The following is a 13,429-nucleotide window of genomic DNA, read 5'->3' on the forward strand; positions in this document are numbered from 1 at the left end:
TGCCCGGGATTCATTGAGCAGTTATTTGACACAGTAAAATGGGGCACCGCCCCTCAGATGGTTATGCGACGATATACAGAGAAGTGGGACTACGCCCCCTCAGCTTATCATGCATAGCAGACGTGTCAGACGCGATACGATACACCTTCCATGCCGTCCTGACGCCTCCGAGTTTCTGCCTGTGTCCGACGTCGCCCGACAAGCCGAAGAATGCCGCCAGCTCGCGCGCACCTTTACGGCACAGCAACAGCAGCGCCAGAAAGAAAACCGCACCGACTCCGTTTCAGACGCCACCTACGCTCCAGGCATTCTTGTGTGGCTGTCTGTCCCTTTTCAAACGCCGCGACTTTCCTCGAAACTCGTCCCAACGTTCGAAAGGCCTTACCGAGTCTTGGAGCGAACATCCCCAATGACTTTTCTCATTGAGCCACTGCCACCCCCTGACGACTTGCGCTGGCACGGGCATGACATTGTCCACATCTCGCATCTCAAGCCCTACCACGACCCTCTGCCTCCTGATTCGTAATTCGCCAGGATGGCTTTTTTCTGTCCGGGGTGACATAGTGAAGAAGACGTGACTTGCTGTAATGCCCGGCTTGGCTCTGCTCGCGCTGCTGGTTGCTGGCGTCTTTTTGGACGGTGCTTCGGGCTGCCTCGCCGTTCCCGGTCGCTGTGCCCTTCGCATAAGGAGCCGTTACTAAACCTTCTCACGATGCGCAAGGCAGTTGGTACTACCTTCGTAATATTAGTCGAAGATGCGCACGATGTCTTCATAAGTAGCAGTAGCCCGGTCCGCTTGCGACGCAAGGTCGTAATACAAACGGTGTCCCTGCGAGCCTCAGTTGCTCAGTAGAACAGCCTTCTTCCTTTCGAAAGGTAAAGCCTCGCATCGCGCTGCCAATAGAAACGTCTCGTACGAGCGCTTGCACGTTTGCCCAGGTACTGCGGGTGTACAGGACGAAGCAAGGCGGCGGCGCGAACGCCGTGAGAGCAGCGGGTGGGAAAACCGGTGTCGACGCACTCGTTGTCGGCGAAGGAGAGGAAGTGGCTGGTGAAGTATCATCCATGGCAGGAGGAGCAAGTAGCAGAAAGGCTTCACCTCGTCACCAATGTAGTGTAGTGGCGTGGGTACGACGCCGGCGGAGGGGGCCTACGAAGCGGGCATAACAGCCGGGGCGCGGAGCGCTGCCTAACAAAGGAGCCTTGCGTCAACGACAACCAAAGAAAGACTGAGTTTATTTCAGAAAAGAGGAATGCGAACATAGCGGGGTACACTATAGCGTTGGGGGCGGATAGGCGCTAGCGGTCACAACCATTATGCTATCGAAGGTGAGAATACCACAAGCTCCCACTCGCGACGCTGGCGCTAAATCCGTAAGCGGACAGATTCGAACGTAGAAGGTCGCGTCCTGTCTCGTCCGAGGATTGAACAAGGAAACCATTTGGAGTGAACATCGCGCCACAGATTTGAAGCCGAGCGTATCGGCCCAACACGTGATAGTCACGCTAGAGCGCGCGGTAAGTTTTAGTGCTCTCGCTCTGCAGTCAGAGCTACGGCCCAGCCGAACAAGTGCGCATCGTGCGCAAGTGCGCATCGAACAAGTGCAGCCGAACAAGCACGCATCGAATAAAGACTACCGGTAACCAAACCTTTCCGGCCATGGCGGAAAAACAACATAGGACGGGCCCTGACGTCATGTTTTATTCAATCTATGGATACTCCAGGCGGATTTCTGCCGTGGGCCGAACCTCACGGCATTTCTGCCGTGAGGTTCGGTATAAAGTCCAAGGTGGATAAAATCGTCGCCGCGCGCCGTACGCTGTATGTGTGAGTGAAAACGTGCGAGAATGAGCCGGCGATCGCGGCTCAATCTCGCGCACCCAAGCGAGATAAGCGGGGAAGAAGCGCGCCGTCTTCCGTCGCACGCAAGGCTCCGGGGGAGGGTAGGGGAAAACCGCGCGGCCGCGCGCCCCCGCATGGGCCGCTGTATCTTGACAGCCACCTGCGACGAGGACAAAGACCGCCCTTGAGCTGTGTTTTGGCGGCTTAGTTCGCGTTGATGGGAGACGCAGCACGAAGGTCAATTCGCTCGCTGCTGCTGCCACGCTTCCTCACTCCAGAGTTTTCACAGCGAGTTTTTGCGGTCGAGTAAGTTGTGCTCATGTTTGCTTGTGCGTGCGTGACATCATGCTTGTTAGTTTATTTAGTATGCCTAAGATAACAAGTTTATACGGCCGATCAAATTGGTATTTTTACTTCCATATAGCTGTCCATTAATTTGCTATCACAATCGATGCTTCGGCTTTTGGGCGAAACTGCGACTTTCTTGATAACGGTGAAGACCCGCACCGTGATTAGATGTTCCTGGCTGGCACTCACACTAAGACCTAAAGCACAGTTTTAAAGCTCACACACCACACTCCCTACACAGCTTGCATCGCGAACTGACGCTTCGAAAAAGAACCTAGTGGAAAATTTTTAACTCACTTTTCCGAAGCCGCTAGCAGCAGCGAGAGCTGCTTTCAGTGCACTTTTGCGAAACACACCACGTGACTCCCAACACAGACTCTCCAACTCATCCAGGGCTAGCAGGAGCCCCTCCTAACGCTTTCCTTTCTCCATGTTCCCGGCCAACGCACCGAGTCACCGAAGTCACGTGTTGGGCTGATACTGCGAAGGAAAAAGCGGTGGGATCACTTCACGGAAAGAATTGGCCAGATTGGCCGCCTGACGTTATGCTATCTACAAGTTTATTTCCTTAATATATGCATCGGAGGGAGTGCGCGCATGTTTGCCTTAGCGCGCGTCTTGACGGTGGCTTGTGTATGGTACTGAAATACACGTGTAGCACAAGCTCCATGCTCTGAAAGATATTGTTGCTCACACTGGAAACAGATCTGGCACTAGTTATCGCATTCTTTTGCGCATTTTGGTAGATGGCTTAAGGAAAGGCGCCACAGTATATCACATTGATGTTTCCACCGAAAACTACGCCATGCACGTCGTACAGTTTCTCCAAACCGCAACGGAGTCTACACATTCCCATTTTTGAGCTAATCGCCGCGCTGCCGCTCGATATATTGAACGAGCCCAACGAACAAGACAGCGTACGCAAGTGCAATGTAAACAAACCGTTGACTGAGCGCATGCGCGATCGCCGACAGGAATTCTTTTACGAAGGTTACGCGCTTTGAAAGGTGCACCCAAAGGGACACTAAAGGTTAATATTAAGTCAACGTGGACTGTTGAAATACCATCCCAGAAACCTTGAAACGCTTGTTTCGTGCGACGGAGATACTTATTTTAAGAGAAAATGCGTTCTGAAGCGTCCGCGTACCTCCAGCGCTGTTCAAATCACCCGCCCTCCGATCGAGGAGTATTGACGTCATGGTCTCATAGTGACGTTGCGCCGTCAGTGAGTAAAACGGCTCCCGCAGACGGCGCTACGGCTTTTCTGCACAAAACCCAAGCGCGCGGCCAGAAACAGAGCCAAGACAGAGCCGACAGCAGCGCGAAAGCGGAACTATGGTGGCTAGTGGAAGGGAAAGCGCACGACGATAAGCTGGTTATTTTATGACGCCAACTTCGACGCTCGTTGCAATGGATGACCCTGACAACGACACATTAGCTCGCGGTGCTGGGCTCGAGTTCAGCGATTTAAGCACTGATGAACGTGACCTGCTGTTTAGGGCTCGCTCTGTCGGCGTCGTTGCGTACTACTACGACGATGACCTGCTTTGAAAGGCACTTCACGCGACTTCAGTAAGTCGGCGTTAAACTCGTAATCCTCTGGACGAAAGTGGAGCGAGCACACTACGTGATTTTTCGGCTCTTGGCCAGCGCGCTGCGGCAGAGGTACCGCACTTAACCACTTCGAACGGAGAGGTTCACTCGTTGGCACACAGTGAGAAGTAACGTTGGATTCGCCGCTGCAACTGCCCTTGGCCAAGTTGTGCGCACCATTCGCGCATCCCACGACGTCACATGGACGTGGTATTGTCGCTGCTTGTTCCAAATGCAAGCTTCGCGAGCCAGCAGGACCACCGCAGCACGACGCGTTAAAGGAACAACTGAAACTCCGAAGCGCGCGCGGCGCAAAGTCGAGCGGGCAGAGTCGAGCGAAAACGAAACCATTCGATCACCCATACTACTCATGTGTAACGTCAAAATGTTATTTTTTCTTACAATCGAATAGAAGTGGGCAAGTAGCATTTTCTTCTGTCTCATAATCTAATGAAATGATCTTTTTAATAGGAGAAGTAGAGTACTAGTGATATAAATTATGATGAGTGCTTTCGTCATCGGGCTAGTACCGGAATGTCGCTGGGGGGTCTCAAATCGTCTCATGCATTTACCTGAATTTCTCGGTTACTAAAGCTCTGTTCACGATTATATTGACGCCTTAGACATTCTAGAGCATTGCTTTATTACTTTAACTTGACTTTCTGGTAACCTTTAGTGTCCCTTTAGAGTCCCTTGATAATTTGAAAGTAGGGACACTCTTTGAACTCTGCCGCCGCCGCGCGACACCCTCGCCTCCTCCTCGCCCCTTGCCTCCCCCCCGCGGCAATAAGTTTTGCCCCCGTTTTTCTCCACGACGATTGGTCTCCCTGCCGTTGCCATTGGAAACGCGCGGATCTTGCCTTTTGCTTGTGTTTTTCTTTTTCGTTTGGGCCATTTTTCTCCTCAGCTCGGCTGGCTCAGCGCTTTAGATCGGCGTAGCGAACGTTGTGCGCTGTGTTTCCTGCTCTTATGTGTTACCGCTATGCTGTGCTATTGCGCATATAACCGCAGTAAGAAGCCTGAAGATGGTTATGCCGTTTTTATGATACCACAAGGATAGCGTGACGGCTTGCGCAGGAAGCAGTGGCTGCATAACATTCGCTGAAAGAACTTTGTTTCTACAAAGAACAGCGTTGTTTGCGAGCTGGTGCATCTTTCTTATTACTCGTAGCAAAGCATCCCGTAATGCTGCATTTTTTTTTCATTCTTCCGGCCTGCTCACCAGCGTTTTTGTAGCCGCTATTTGTACGTCGCATAAAAATGCGTTTGTCCTCAATATGCTTAATATTCTGCGGCGGCTCCATCACGTGTTGATATTCAGTCGGATACGCATCACTGTAGATTCTGCTTTCCGCTGTGAACAATTATGTGCGAAGATACAGCCTCTCAATCGTACCTTTCGCAATTGATAGGATCCGCTGCCTGTTTTACTGGAAATTGAAATAGCGGCTTGTAGAGGAGCTATTATTTCTTGCTTACGTCGATCTGTGCGTCAGTCAGGTCGATTGACGTGCAGATGATGGGCCTGAGCTAAAAGCTTTAGCTCGGACCCAACTCCAATGCGGCCTATTCAAATACATGTAAAACGCAAAAACGTTTTTCTGAGATAACCCCTGCACCGAGTTTAATGAAATTTGTTGCATTTGAGAGAGAAAGTTAAAATATAGTGACTGTTGAAGCGGAATTTTGATTTACCTCCTAAATGTCTTTAGAAAGATTTTCAGAAATTTGAAAGTTTGACAAAATAGAGGCACGAAGTTTACAAATACATAGCTCTGCATCAAGAACAGATATCGCGGTTCTGTAAACGGCATCCATTAGATCATTTAAAGCGGACCAATTCTATATGTCAATTTATAGCTTAGGTGAGTTTGTTACGTTGTTTACCCAAAAAGCTGTATTTCCACGTTATTAAATTTCTCAAGATTCATGTGTGACATATCAATTTTGTCCGCTTTAGATGTACTATTAGATGCAGTTCACAGAATTGTGATTTCATTTTTCACTGCTGAGATACTTAGTTGTAAAGCTGATAGTCTCGTTTTCTGAAAATTTGCAATTTTTGTCTATATTTATAAAAAACTGGCGAGCTAAATCAAAATTCGAAACCAGCAGTCACTAGATTATAAGTTTTTCTTTAAATGCAACAAAGCTCGTCAAGTTTGGTGCATTGGTAGCCAAGAAAATCGAATTCTCCTTTTACATGTATTTATATAGGAGCACCCGAGCTAAAGCTTCCTCTTAAAGGGGCCCGAAATTCCGCTCCCAACAGTCACTATAATTTAACTTTCTCTCTCGAATACAACACATTTCACTAAAATCGGTCCAGGGGTTATCTCAGAGAAACGTTTTTGCTTTTTACATGTATTTGAATAGGCCGCGTCGGAGTCGGGCCTGAGCTAAAGCTTCCTCTTAGGACGAAAGCTTTTAGATCTCTATGCTTCAAGGTAGCGTTGTGAACAGAAAATATCTCGTGACCTAAGAAGGCCAGAGGCGACCCAAAGCATGTCCAGTCCTTCATAAAAGAATGATTAGCCAAATTAGCTAATGATTCATTAGTGATTGAATTAAGGTGGAATATAGTGTATTAACGAGGATTAAAGTACATGAATAAGGATTAAGGTAGATGAAGGCTGATTAGGGGGATTAAGGTGAATTAGGGTTGATGGAGTAATAAGACCGATCAGGGTGATTAGGGTACATGAACAAGCATTAGGGAGGATTAAGGTGGGCGCAGGGGGATTAAGGTCGATTAGAGTACATTAAGGTAAACTATGGTTGATAATGGAGTATTAAGATCGATTAGGATGGATTAGGGTTGAAGGATCTTGATTAGGGTGTAATAAAGTGGATTAAGGTGCATGGATAAAGATTAAGGTGGATGAAGGAGGATTAAGGTGGACGAAGAACATTAAAGTGGTTTAAGGGGTATTATTCTTGATGAAGGAGTATTAAGATCGATTAGGGTGCATGAGCAAGGGTCAAGGAGGATTATGGTGGATTAAGGTTGGCGAAGGAGGATTAAGGTTGTAAAGCCTAGTGTAATACAGTTTAATCCAGCTAATCCTTCATCCACCTTAATCGGCATTAATCCTCCTTAAAGGACGTTAATCCATCTTAATTCACCATAATGCGCCTTCATCCTCTTTCATCGACCTTAATCCGCCCTAATCCTCCTTCATTCACCTTAATGGAGGTGAATCCACGTCTTGGAAGAAATAAGTGGCCAGAAAGTTGTGCGCTGTTCTCTTCTTCTTCCACATACCGGCAAAACAAAAACCAAAAAGCTTATCTACAACTACGCACGTGCGGATGATGAAAAAATGAACCTGTTGCTCGAAACTTTCACAAATAGCTTTCAGGACAATTTTCATAACCGTACGAATAACGGAAATTGGAAGTTGTTTCGTGACAAACTCAAAGAAATTGAAGGTTCATGCGTGCCAAAACGAATGATAAGCACACGTACTAACGATCCTTGGTTTTCCATAGATGTCAACAGGGCATTAGGACTCGCCTTGAGAACGCCGATATCACGTACAACGAGATGACAGTCGTGCTATTGCCGTGGAGTCGCCCGGTTACGCGCCTCGTCAAGTTGCGAGTGCACACAACGATGCTCCATGACGGTGTCGATGACACTGTAACTGAACTTTGCTCCCTGTTCAGGGTGCCCGGAGTGCGACAAGCAATGAGGCGAGTGCCGCGAAAATGTGTGGTTTGTGCTCGATTCCACCTTTAGGCTGTTAGTGCACCATCTGCCCCGCTTCCCAATGATCGTGTGTGCAACTCGCGCTCTTTTGAGGTCAGTGGAGTTTACATTGCAGGGCCAATTTCGTAAAATACTGCAGAGGCGTTGAGATGTACATAGTGTTCTTCACGTGAGCAATAGATAAAGTAATTGAGCATGATGTTGGACTTACTGCAAACGCTTTCCTCATAACCTTGCAAAGAATTTCTTCAAGACGCGGAACACCGCGAATATTATAGTCGGAAAACGATACTACCTTTAAGGAAGCTGCGCGTGAGCTAGCTTTCATGCACGAGTTGTTGAGGAAAGACGAAGCCAGCCAGGATCACTGTACCCATGGCATAACATTTAAATTTATTGCCGAGAGAGATCCTTGGTGAGGTGGCTTTTGGGAGCGGTTAGTGACGATTCTCAAAATGTGTGTTCGCAAGTAATTGGGAAAGGTGTCTTTTGACCAAGGGCTAATGAACAATTTGCTGACTGAAACCGAACCTGTTGCCAATTCCAGACCCATCACTTTCATTTGCTCTTCTAAAGAGCCAGGTATTCTGACCTCGCCTCATTGTTTTGTTAGGCAGCCGTCTCCTGTCTAATCCTAAATCTTCGGATGAACAAGGGGAAAGCAATACTGAGCTGCTGAGTTTGTGGGTCCACAGCCAGCTAATAATGGAACGACCGTGAAAGCGATGGCTTTGTGAATATGTGCCTAGAGTTCAAAGCGTTCATTTGATGAAAGCATCAATCATTTACAGCATAAATGAAGGTGACGTGATTGTACACGGTGACAACGCTCCCAGAGTGTTCTGGAAACGTGGTGTAGTGAGCGACTGCATCCCACGTAAATATGGCATCGTTCGTGCATGTTAAGATATCCACTGGCTGACAGCTGGTCCAAGTTTTGGAGAAACATTAGAACACGCCACCTCAGGCCATGGAGTGTGCTAAACATTAGGGGAAGAGGATGACGACGGGGACTCGCATCCCCGTCGCGCTCGTGTTCACGCACTTCCAACAGCCCGCGAGGACGCACTGTTCTCCGGGCAACAAACTCCCCCTTTTTTACCCTTCTACTGCCAAGACTTCGCTGTTTCTTAGGGCGGCACGTTGATTGGCATGGGAAGCCCAAGGTAAACATCTGCCGTGAGCGTGACATGTGCTGGGTCTATTTGCAAGGCAGAAGGGCGCGGAATAAAACTTGTTTTCAAGAAAGATCCAGGAGCGTTGAAGGTAAGAAATGGGCAGCTATGTTGCATAAATACCTATGTCAAAAGTGTGGACACGCAATCAAGGAAATAAAGGTGAGAAGAAATGACGACTACTTAAAGAGCAATACAAGTACAAAAGCTGGGGTCATCCGAAATGTGATAAACCACAAGCACAGTCCATGCATTCACACCAAAATCAATCAGAAAATTGGTACGCCAGCACAAAAGATAGGGCCTTGCTTTTTGAGTCCCGAGCTGGGTTCCTGTACCGAGGGCATACAGGAACAAACATTCGCAATAGGATGAAACTTCTGTCGGCTGACGGAAAAAATCTTATCTATCACAATTGTTCTGCATAGGAGCTCCTGATACAGCTCTTTGATGTGGGACGTCATTGCGTACACGAAATACCTGTAAGATAATAACCTTCGTCGCAAACAGGACGACATAAATAATGCAGCACAAGACGCTACTACCAATCGACATTACGTCATTTGTAACCTTTTCACGATTCTCTCTGTAGATATATTTGTCATGATGGCTTTTCTGTGCATGCTCCTGAGGCCTGCTTTCGTGCAAAAAGCGCTGTGACGTAATAAAGTTGTCAGCTGAGAGCAGCGCTTTGCCTTTCGTCATTTAATGTGTCGCTAAAGGTCACTATGAGTGCATCAGTTAGCCCGTGAACGCATTCTGTGAACATGTACCATTACTGATAGTAATATTTTCCGATTCTGAAAGTTCTGATTCTGACTGGTTTGACTGTTTTCGATGAAGCGAAGTTCAAACGAAATTTTCGGGTTATATTTATTTATTTATTTACAGAAAGTGCAGCCCAGAAGCGCTATTGCAGGAGTGGGGGAATACATTATGTGGCAAATACAAATCACAATACAAAAGAAACATACGTGAGAACATGGCTAAAAGGAGTACTCAATAGCATCCCCAAATTCTTTGTGTGATAAACAACCGATGGAACCAGGCAGGTCATTCGAGAGTTCAATAGTCCAAGGAAAAAAAACTATTTAATACTGTTGGTGCTAGCAAAGAAGACCGATAAGTTTAAGTGATTGCTGTTTCTCGTCATTAGGGGCTTTGCACGAATCAGATATGTGTTAGGGGAAGCATAATGTGGAGAGTAAAATAGAGAGTGTAGAAGTTTCAGGGAATTAATGTGACGTCGGTGGGACAGAGGGCTTAAACCGAGCATATGCAGATGAGATGACGGTGAAAACATTCTGTCATAGCAGCGGTGTATGAAACGAACCGCCTTTTTCTGAACAGATTCAATTTTGTGGATTTCCGAAATTTTGTAAGGGTTCCATATGGTAGCTGCATATTCAAGAATAGGTCTTACAAGTGTTTTGTATGTAATGAGTTTAGTTTCTTTCGGGGCAGCACGCAGGGTTCGGGTTAGGTTACCAAGTTTTTTAGACCTTTGTTGCAAGTTGCTAGAATATGTTCTGACCAGGATAACCTTGGAGTGGAAAGGAGGCCTAAATACTTATATTCATATCCGCGCTGCAGAAAAGTGGACATATATGAGCAATTGAAATATGTGCAGTTAGCATGCTTGTGAAAGGACATGACGACTGTTCTTCTTTAAGTTAATGTTCATTCGCCAGAGTTCGCACCATTCACAAAAACATATAAAAGATTGATTCAAAGTGTTATGATCATTAGGTGAAGGAATGACATTGTAGAGAACGCAGTCGTCAGCGTAAAGCCGGATTTTTACTGAAACAGAATTTGGAATGTCGTTAATATAAAGCAAAAAAAAAAAAGGAATGGCCCGAAAATAGAACCTTGGGGTACACCGGAAGATACTGATGCGTCAGGAGAGTTAAACGAATTACAAGAAACATACTGTGAACGATCATAAAGAAAACTACGGATCCAGTCAACGAGAAGATGGTTATTAAGGATAAGGCTTAGTTTAATAATAGTTTAGGATGTGGTACAGTATCAAATGCTTTGGAGAAATCAATGAAGAGCGCATCTACTTGAACTAAATCAAGAGCAAGACTGATGTCATGTGTAAATTCAGTTAATTGAGTCACTGTTCTAAAACCACTGCGAAATCCATGCTGAGCGCTGCATAATATGTTATTAGATTCATGAAGAGTATTAATGTGTTTATAAGTTATGTGTTTAAGAAGTTTGCATGCATGAGAAGTTAAAGAAATGGGTCTATAATTTAGTAGAGATTGTTTCTGCCCAGATTTGAACAATGGAATGACTCTAGCCTGTTTCCATGAGCAAGGAACAGTATAAGTAGATACTGATTGCTCAAAAATCAATGTGAGGTATTGACACGTCCACAGCGCATAAAGACGAAGGAACACATTGTTGACATTGTCTGGAATGCAGCCTTTCTTGGTGTCAAGATTCAAGATAAGGTTCAGGACTCCTTGCTTAGATATTGCAACATTGTTAATTGCACAGGAAATGTTAGTTGTCGTGAAGCAGGGAGGAATTTCGCCATTGTCCTGTGTAAATACCGACTGAAAATATTCATTTATTGCTTTAGCAATAGCTCCTGGATCACTTCTTGCGGAATCATCTAATAGAAATGTCTGGGTGGTGTTTTTCATAGGCGAGATCGAACTCCAAAATTTTCGTGGCTTATGTTTAATTAAATTAGGTAGAGTGAACAGATAATAGAAGTTCTTAGGTGCATCAATTTTTTGACGAAGTTGTTTCTTCGTAAAGCGACACTGGTCGTTTGTTTCGGCATTCATGTGGCTCTTCCGACGTGCTCTGGCTACTCGACGCTACAAGTGCAGTATTTGCCTTGTTATCCAAGGAAGGTCAAGATTTTTCTTTGTTCTTTTGAATAGCACATAGCGCTCTCTGCAAGTATGAACAATGTTTTCAAAATGGGATACTATAGTATTGATATCACTGGTAGTGCATAGCCGGGAGAAACTGTCGAATGAAATGCTTAATGAATCAAGTATGGACGTATCATCAGCATGATTATTATTGATTATCGACGTCAGTAAATAACGGTGTAAGTGCACGTCATATTTCCTAATGAATGGCTATGTGTACTCCTTGTCGAATACGCTACATTGAAAATCAATTGTTGTTGAACGACATCCAAGGCATCCTTTGCGATTCAGCTATACGTGCTGCCTTTCGTTCTTGGGAGCCTACATTCCTGCTTTGTTTTTTTTTTTTTGCCCGCAGGAGCTGCTGCACGTGAAACGGATCTGGAAATTCGACTTCCGGTTGGCGCCCCTTCCGGACCTGACTTCCGAGCAGCTTTTCTTCGCCTACTTTGCTCGCGACAACTGCGAATGCAGCGACGAGCCGCACAAGGCGCACAGCTACGTCATCGACGGCCGTGTGCCACCCGAGCAGCGCGTCAACTTCGCGCTGCGCCACCTGCCATCGTTCGGCGAGGCGTTCCACTGTTCGCGCGACGCGCCGATGCGGCCTCTGCCTGGCGCCGTGTGCCGCGTCTTCGAATCCGACCGGCCGCTGTGACCGTGACAGGCCGCCGCCAGTTCACCTTGCAACGCTAGTAGTGCGAGGTCTGCCCGGAGGTTAATATCCAGGCGAAGCAATTATTTATAGAAAGCTAATTTATATTTACTGTAGAGGCCCGTTTGCAATACCAGCTTAGGCGTATGGCATACTGACATTTCCTTGGCCATTCTTCTAGAGTGCGAAACGCCCAGGTGAAGATATTCGCAGACGTTGCAACATCATGCTCATTTGAATATGCTTAGCTACGACGATCTTTTGGCACCGTCTGCTTGGCGTAGCTCTTGAATATGCATTGGATCTAATCTACGGGGGTATAGTTGTGTGGCTGATGCAAGCATGGCGTGTTTTGCTGCGTATAATTCGATAGATTCTAGGAGAAGACATTTCCAGTCAGAGCCCCACTGCTTCCTGGGAAGGACTGTGAGAACGTTAAGTGGCTTGCTTGCTTTAACATGCAAACTACTTATATGGGCTAGGAAATCGAGCATCTTATCAAATAAAACCCCTAAAAACTTGTGGTATTGCTTGACTGTTAATACGGCCTCATGTAGTTTGAAGATAGGGTCCAGTCGTAGGCCTTATATTTTTATTTATTTATTTTTATTTTATTTATTTAGCAAATACTGCCCGCCTGCATTACAAGCTTTAGGCAGGAGTGGGGTCCAGAAATAATAAAAACAGAGAAAACGTATATTGCAACAAAAGAAGCAAACAACGAGACTTGACCAGAGTCCAAAACACAGTAGAATCAAGTACAAGAACAAAACACTCGACTGGAAACAAATTACACGTGTGCCCTATTGTTCACTCAGGGCTTGTAAAAACAAGTTCACCGTTTCGGAACTGACCACGTTTCCAGGCAGATCATTCCGTTCAACAATGGTGCGGGGGAAAATGAGTATTTAAAAACATTTGTTTTACACAAGAAATGCGCCGAATTCTTTAGGATGATAGGAACGCGTAGGGCGGTGGGTAAGGGGCACAGCTAAAATGCCTTCCTCTAGTTTTATTTTATTACGATAATATAAGTGAAATAATTTTAGTCGTTCGCGGTGACGTCGGATGTCCAGCTGCTTGAATCCTGCGGTGTGCAGTAGGGCTGCTGGGCTTATATTCCAGCTGTAAGAATTAAATAGATCCCTCACTGCCTTGCGTTGGACATTTTCTAGTTTCACTTTGTTACTTTCGGTCCAGGGA

At 46.1% G+C, this 13,429-nt stretch overlaps 1 protein-coding gene across 1 annotated transcript in view; it reads left to right on the forward strand.

Annotated features, from left to right (window-relative positions):
• LOC140213421 (neprilysin-1-like) overlaps window positions 1-12,753 on the forward strand; it is a 53,699-nt gene extending 40,946 nt beyond the window's left edge. Inside the window, exon 3 of the mRNA XM_072284638.1 lies at window positions 11,930-12,753. Coding sequence (XP_072140739.1) covers window positions 11,930-12,229 — 300 coding nt within the window. The 3' untranslated portion in view covers window positions 12,230-12,753. The remainder of the gene's footprint in view (window positions 1-11,929) is intronic.
• The last annotated feature ends 676 nt before the right edge of the window (window positions 12,754-13,429 follow it).

This window comes from Dermacentor andersoni, chromosome 10, assembly GCF_023375885.2.
Source record: "Dermacentor andersoni chromosome 10, qqDerAnde1_hic_scaffold, whole genome shotgun sequence".
NCBI lineage: Eukaryota > Metazoa > Arthropoda > Arachnida > Ixodida > Ixodidae > Dermacentor > Dermacentor andersoni.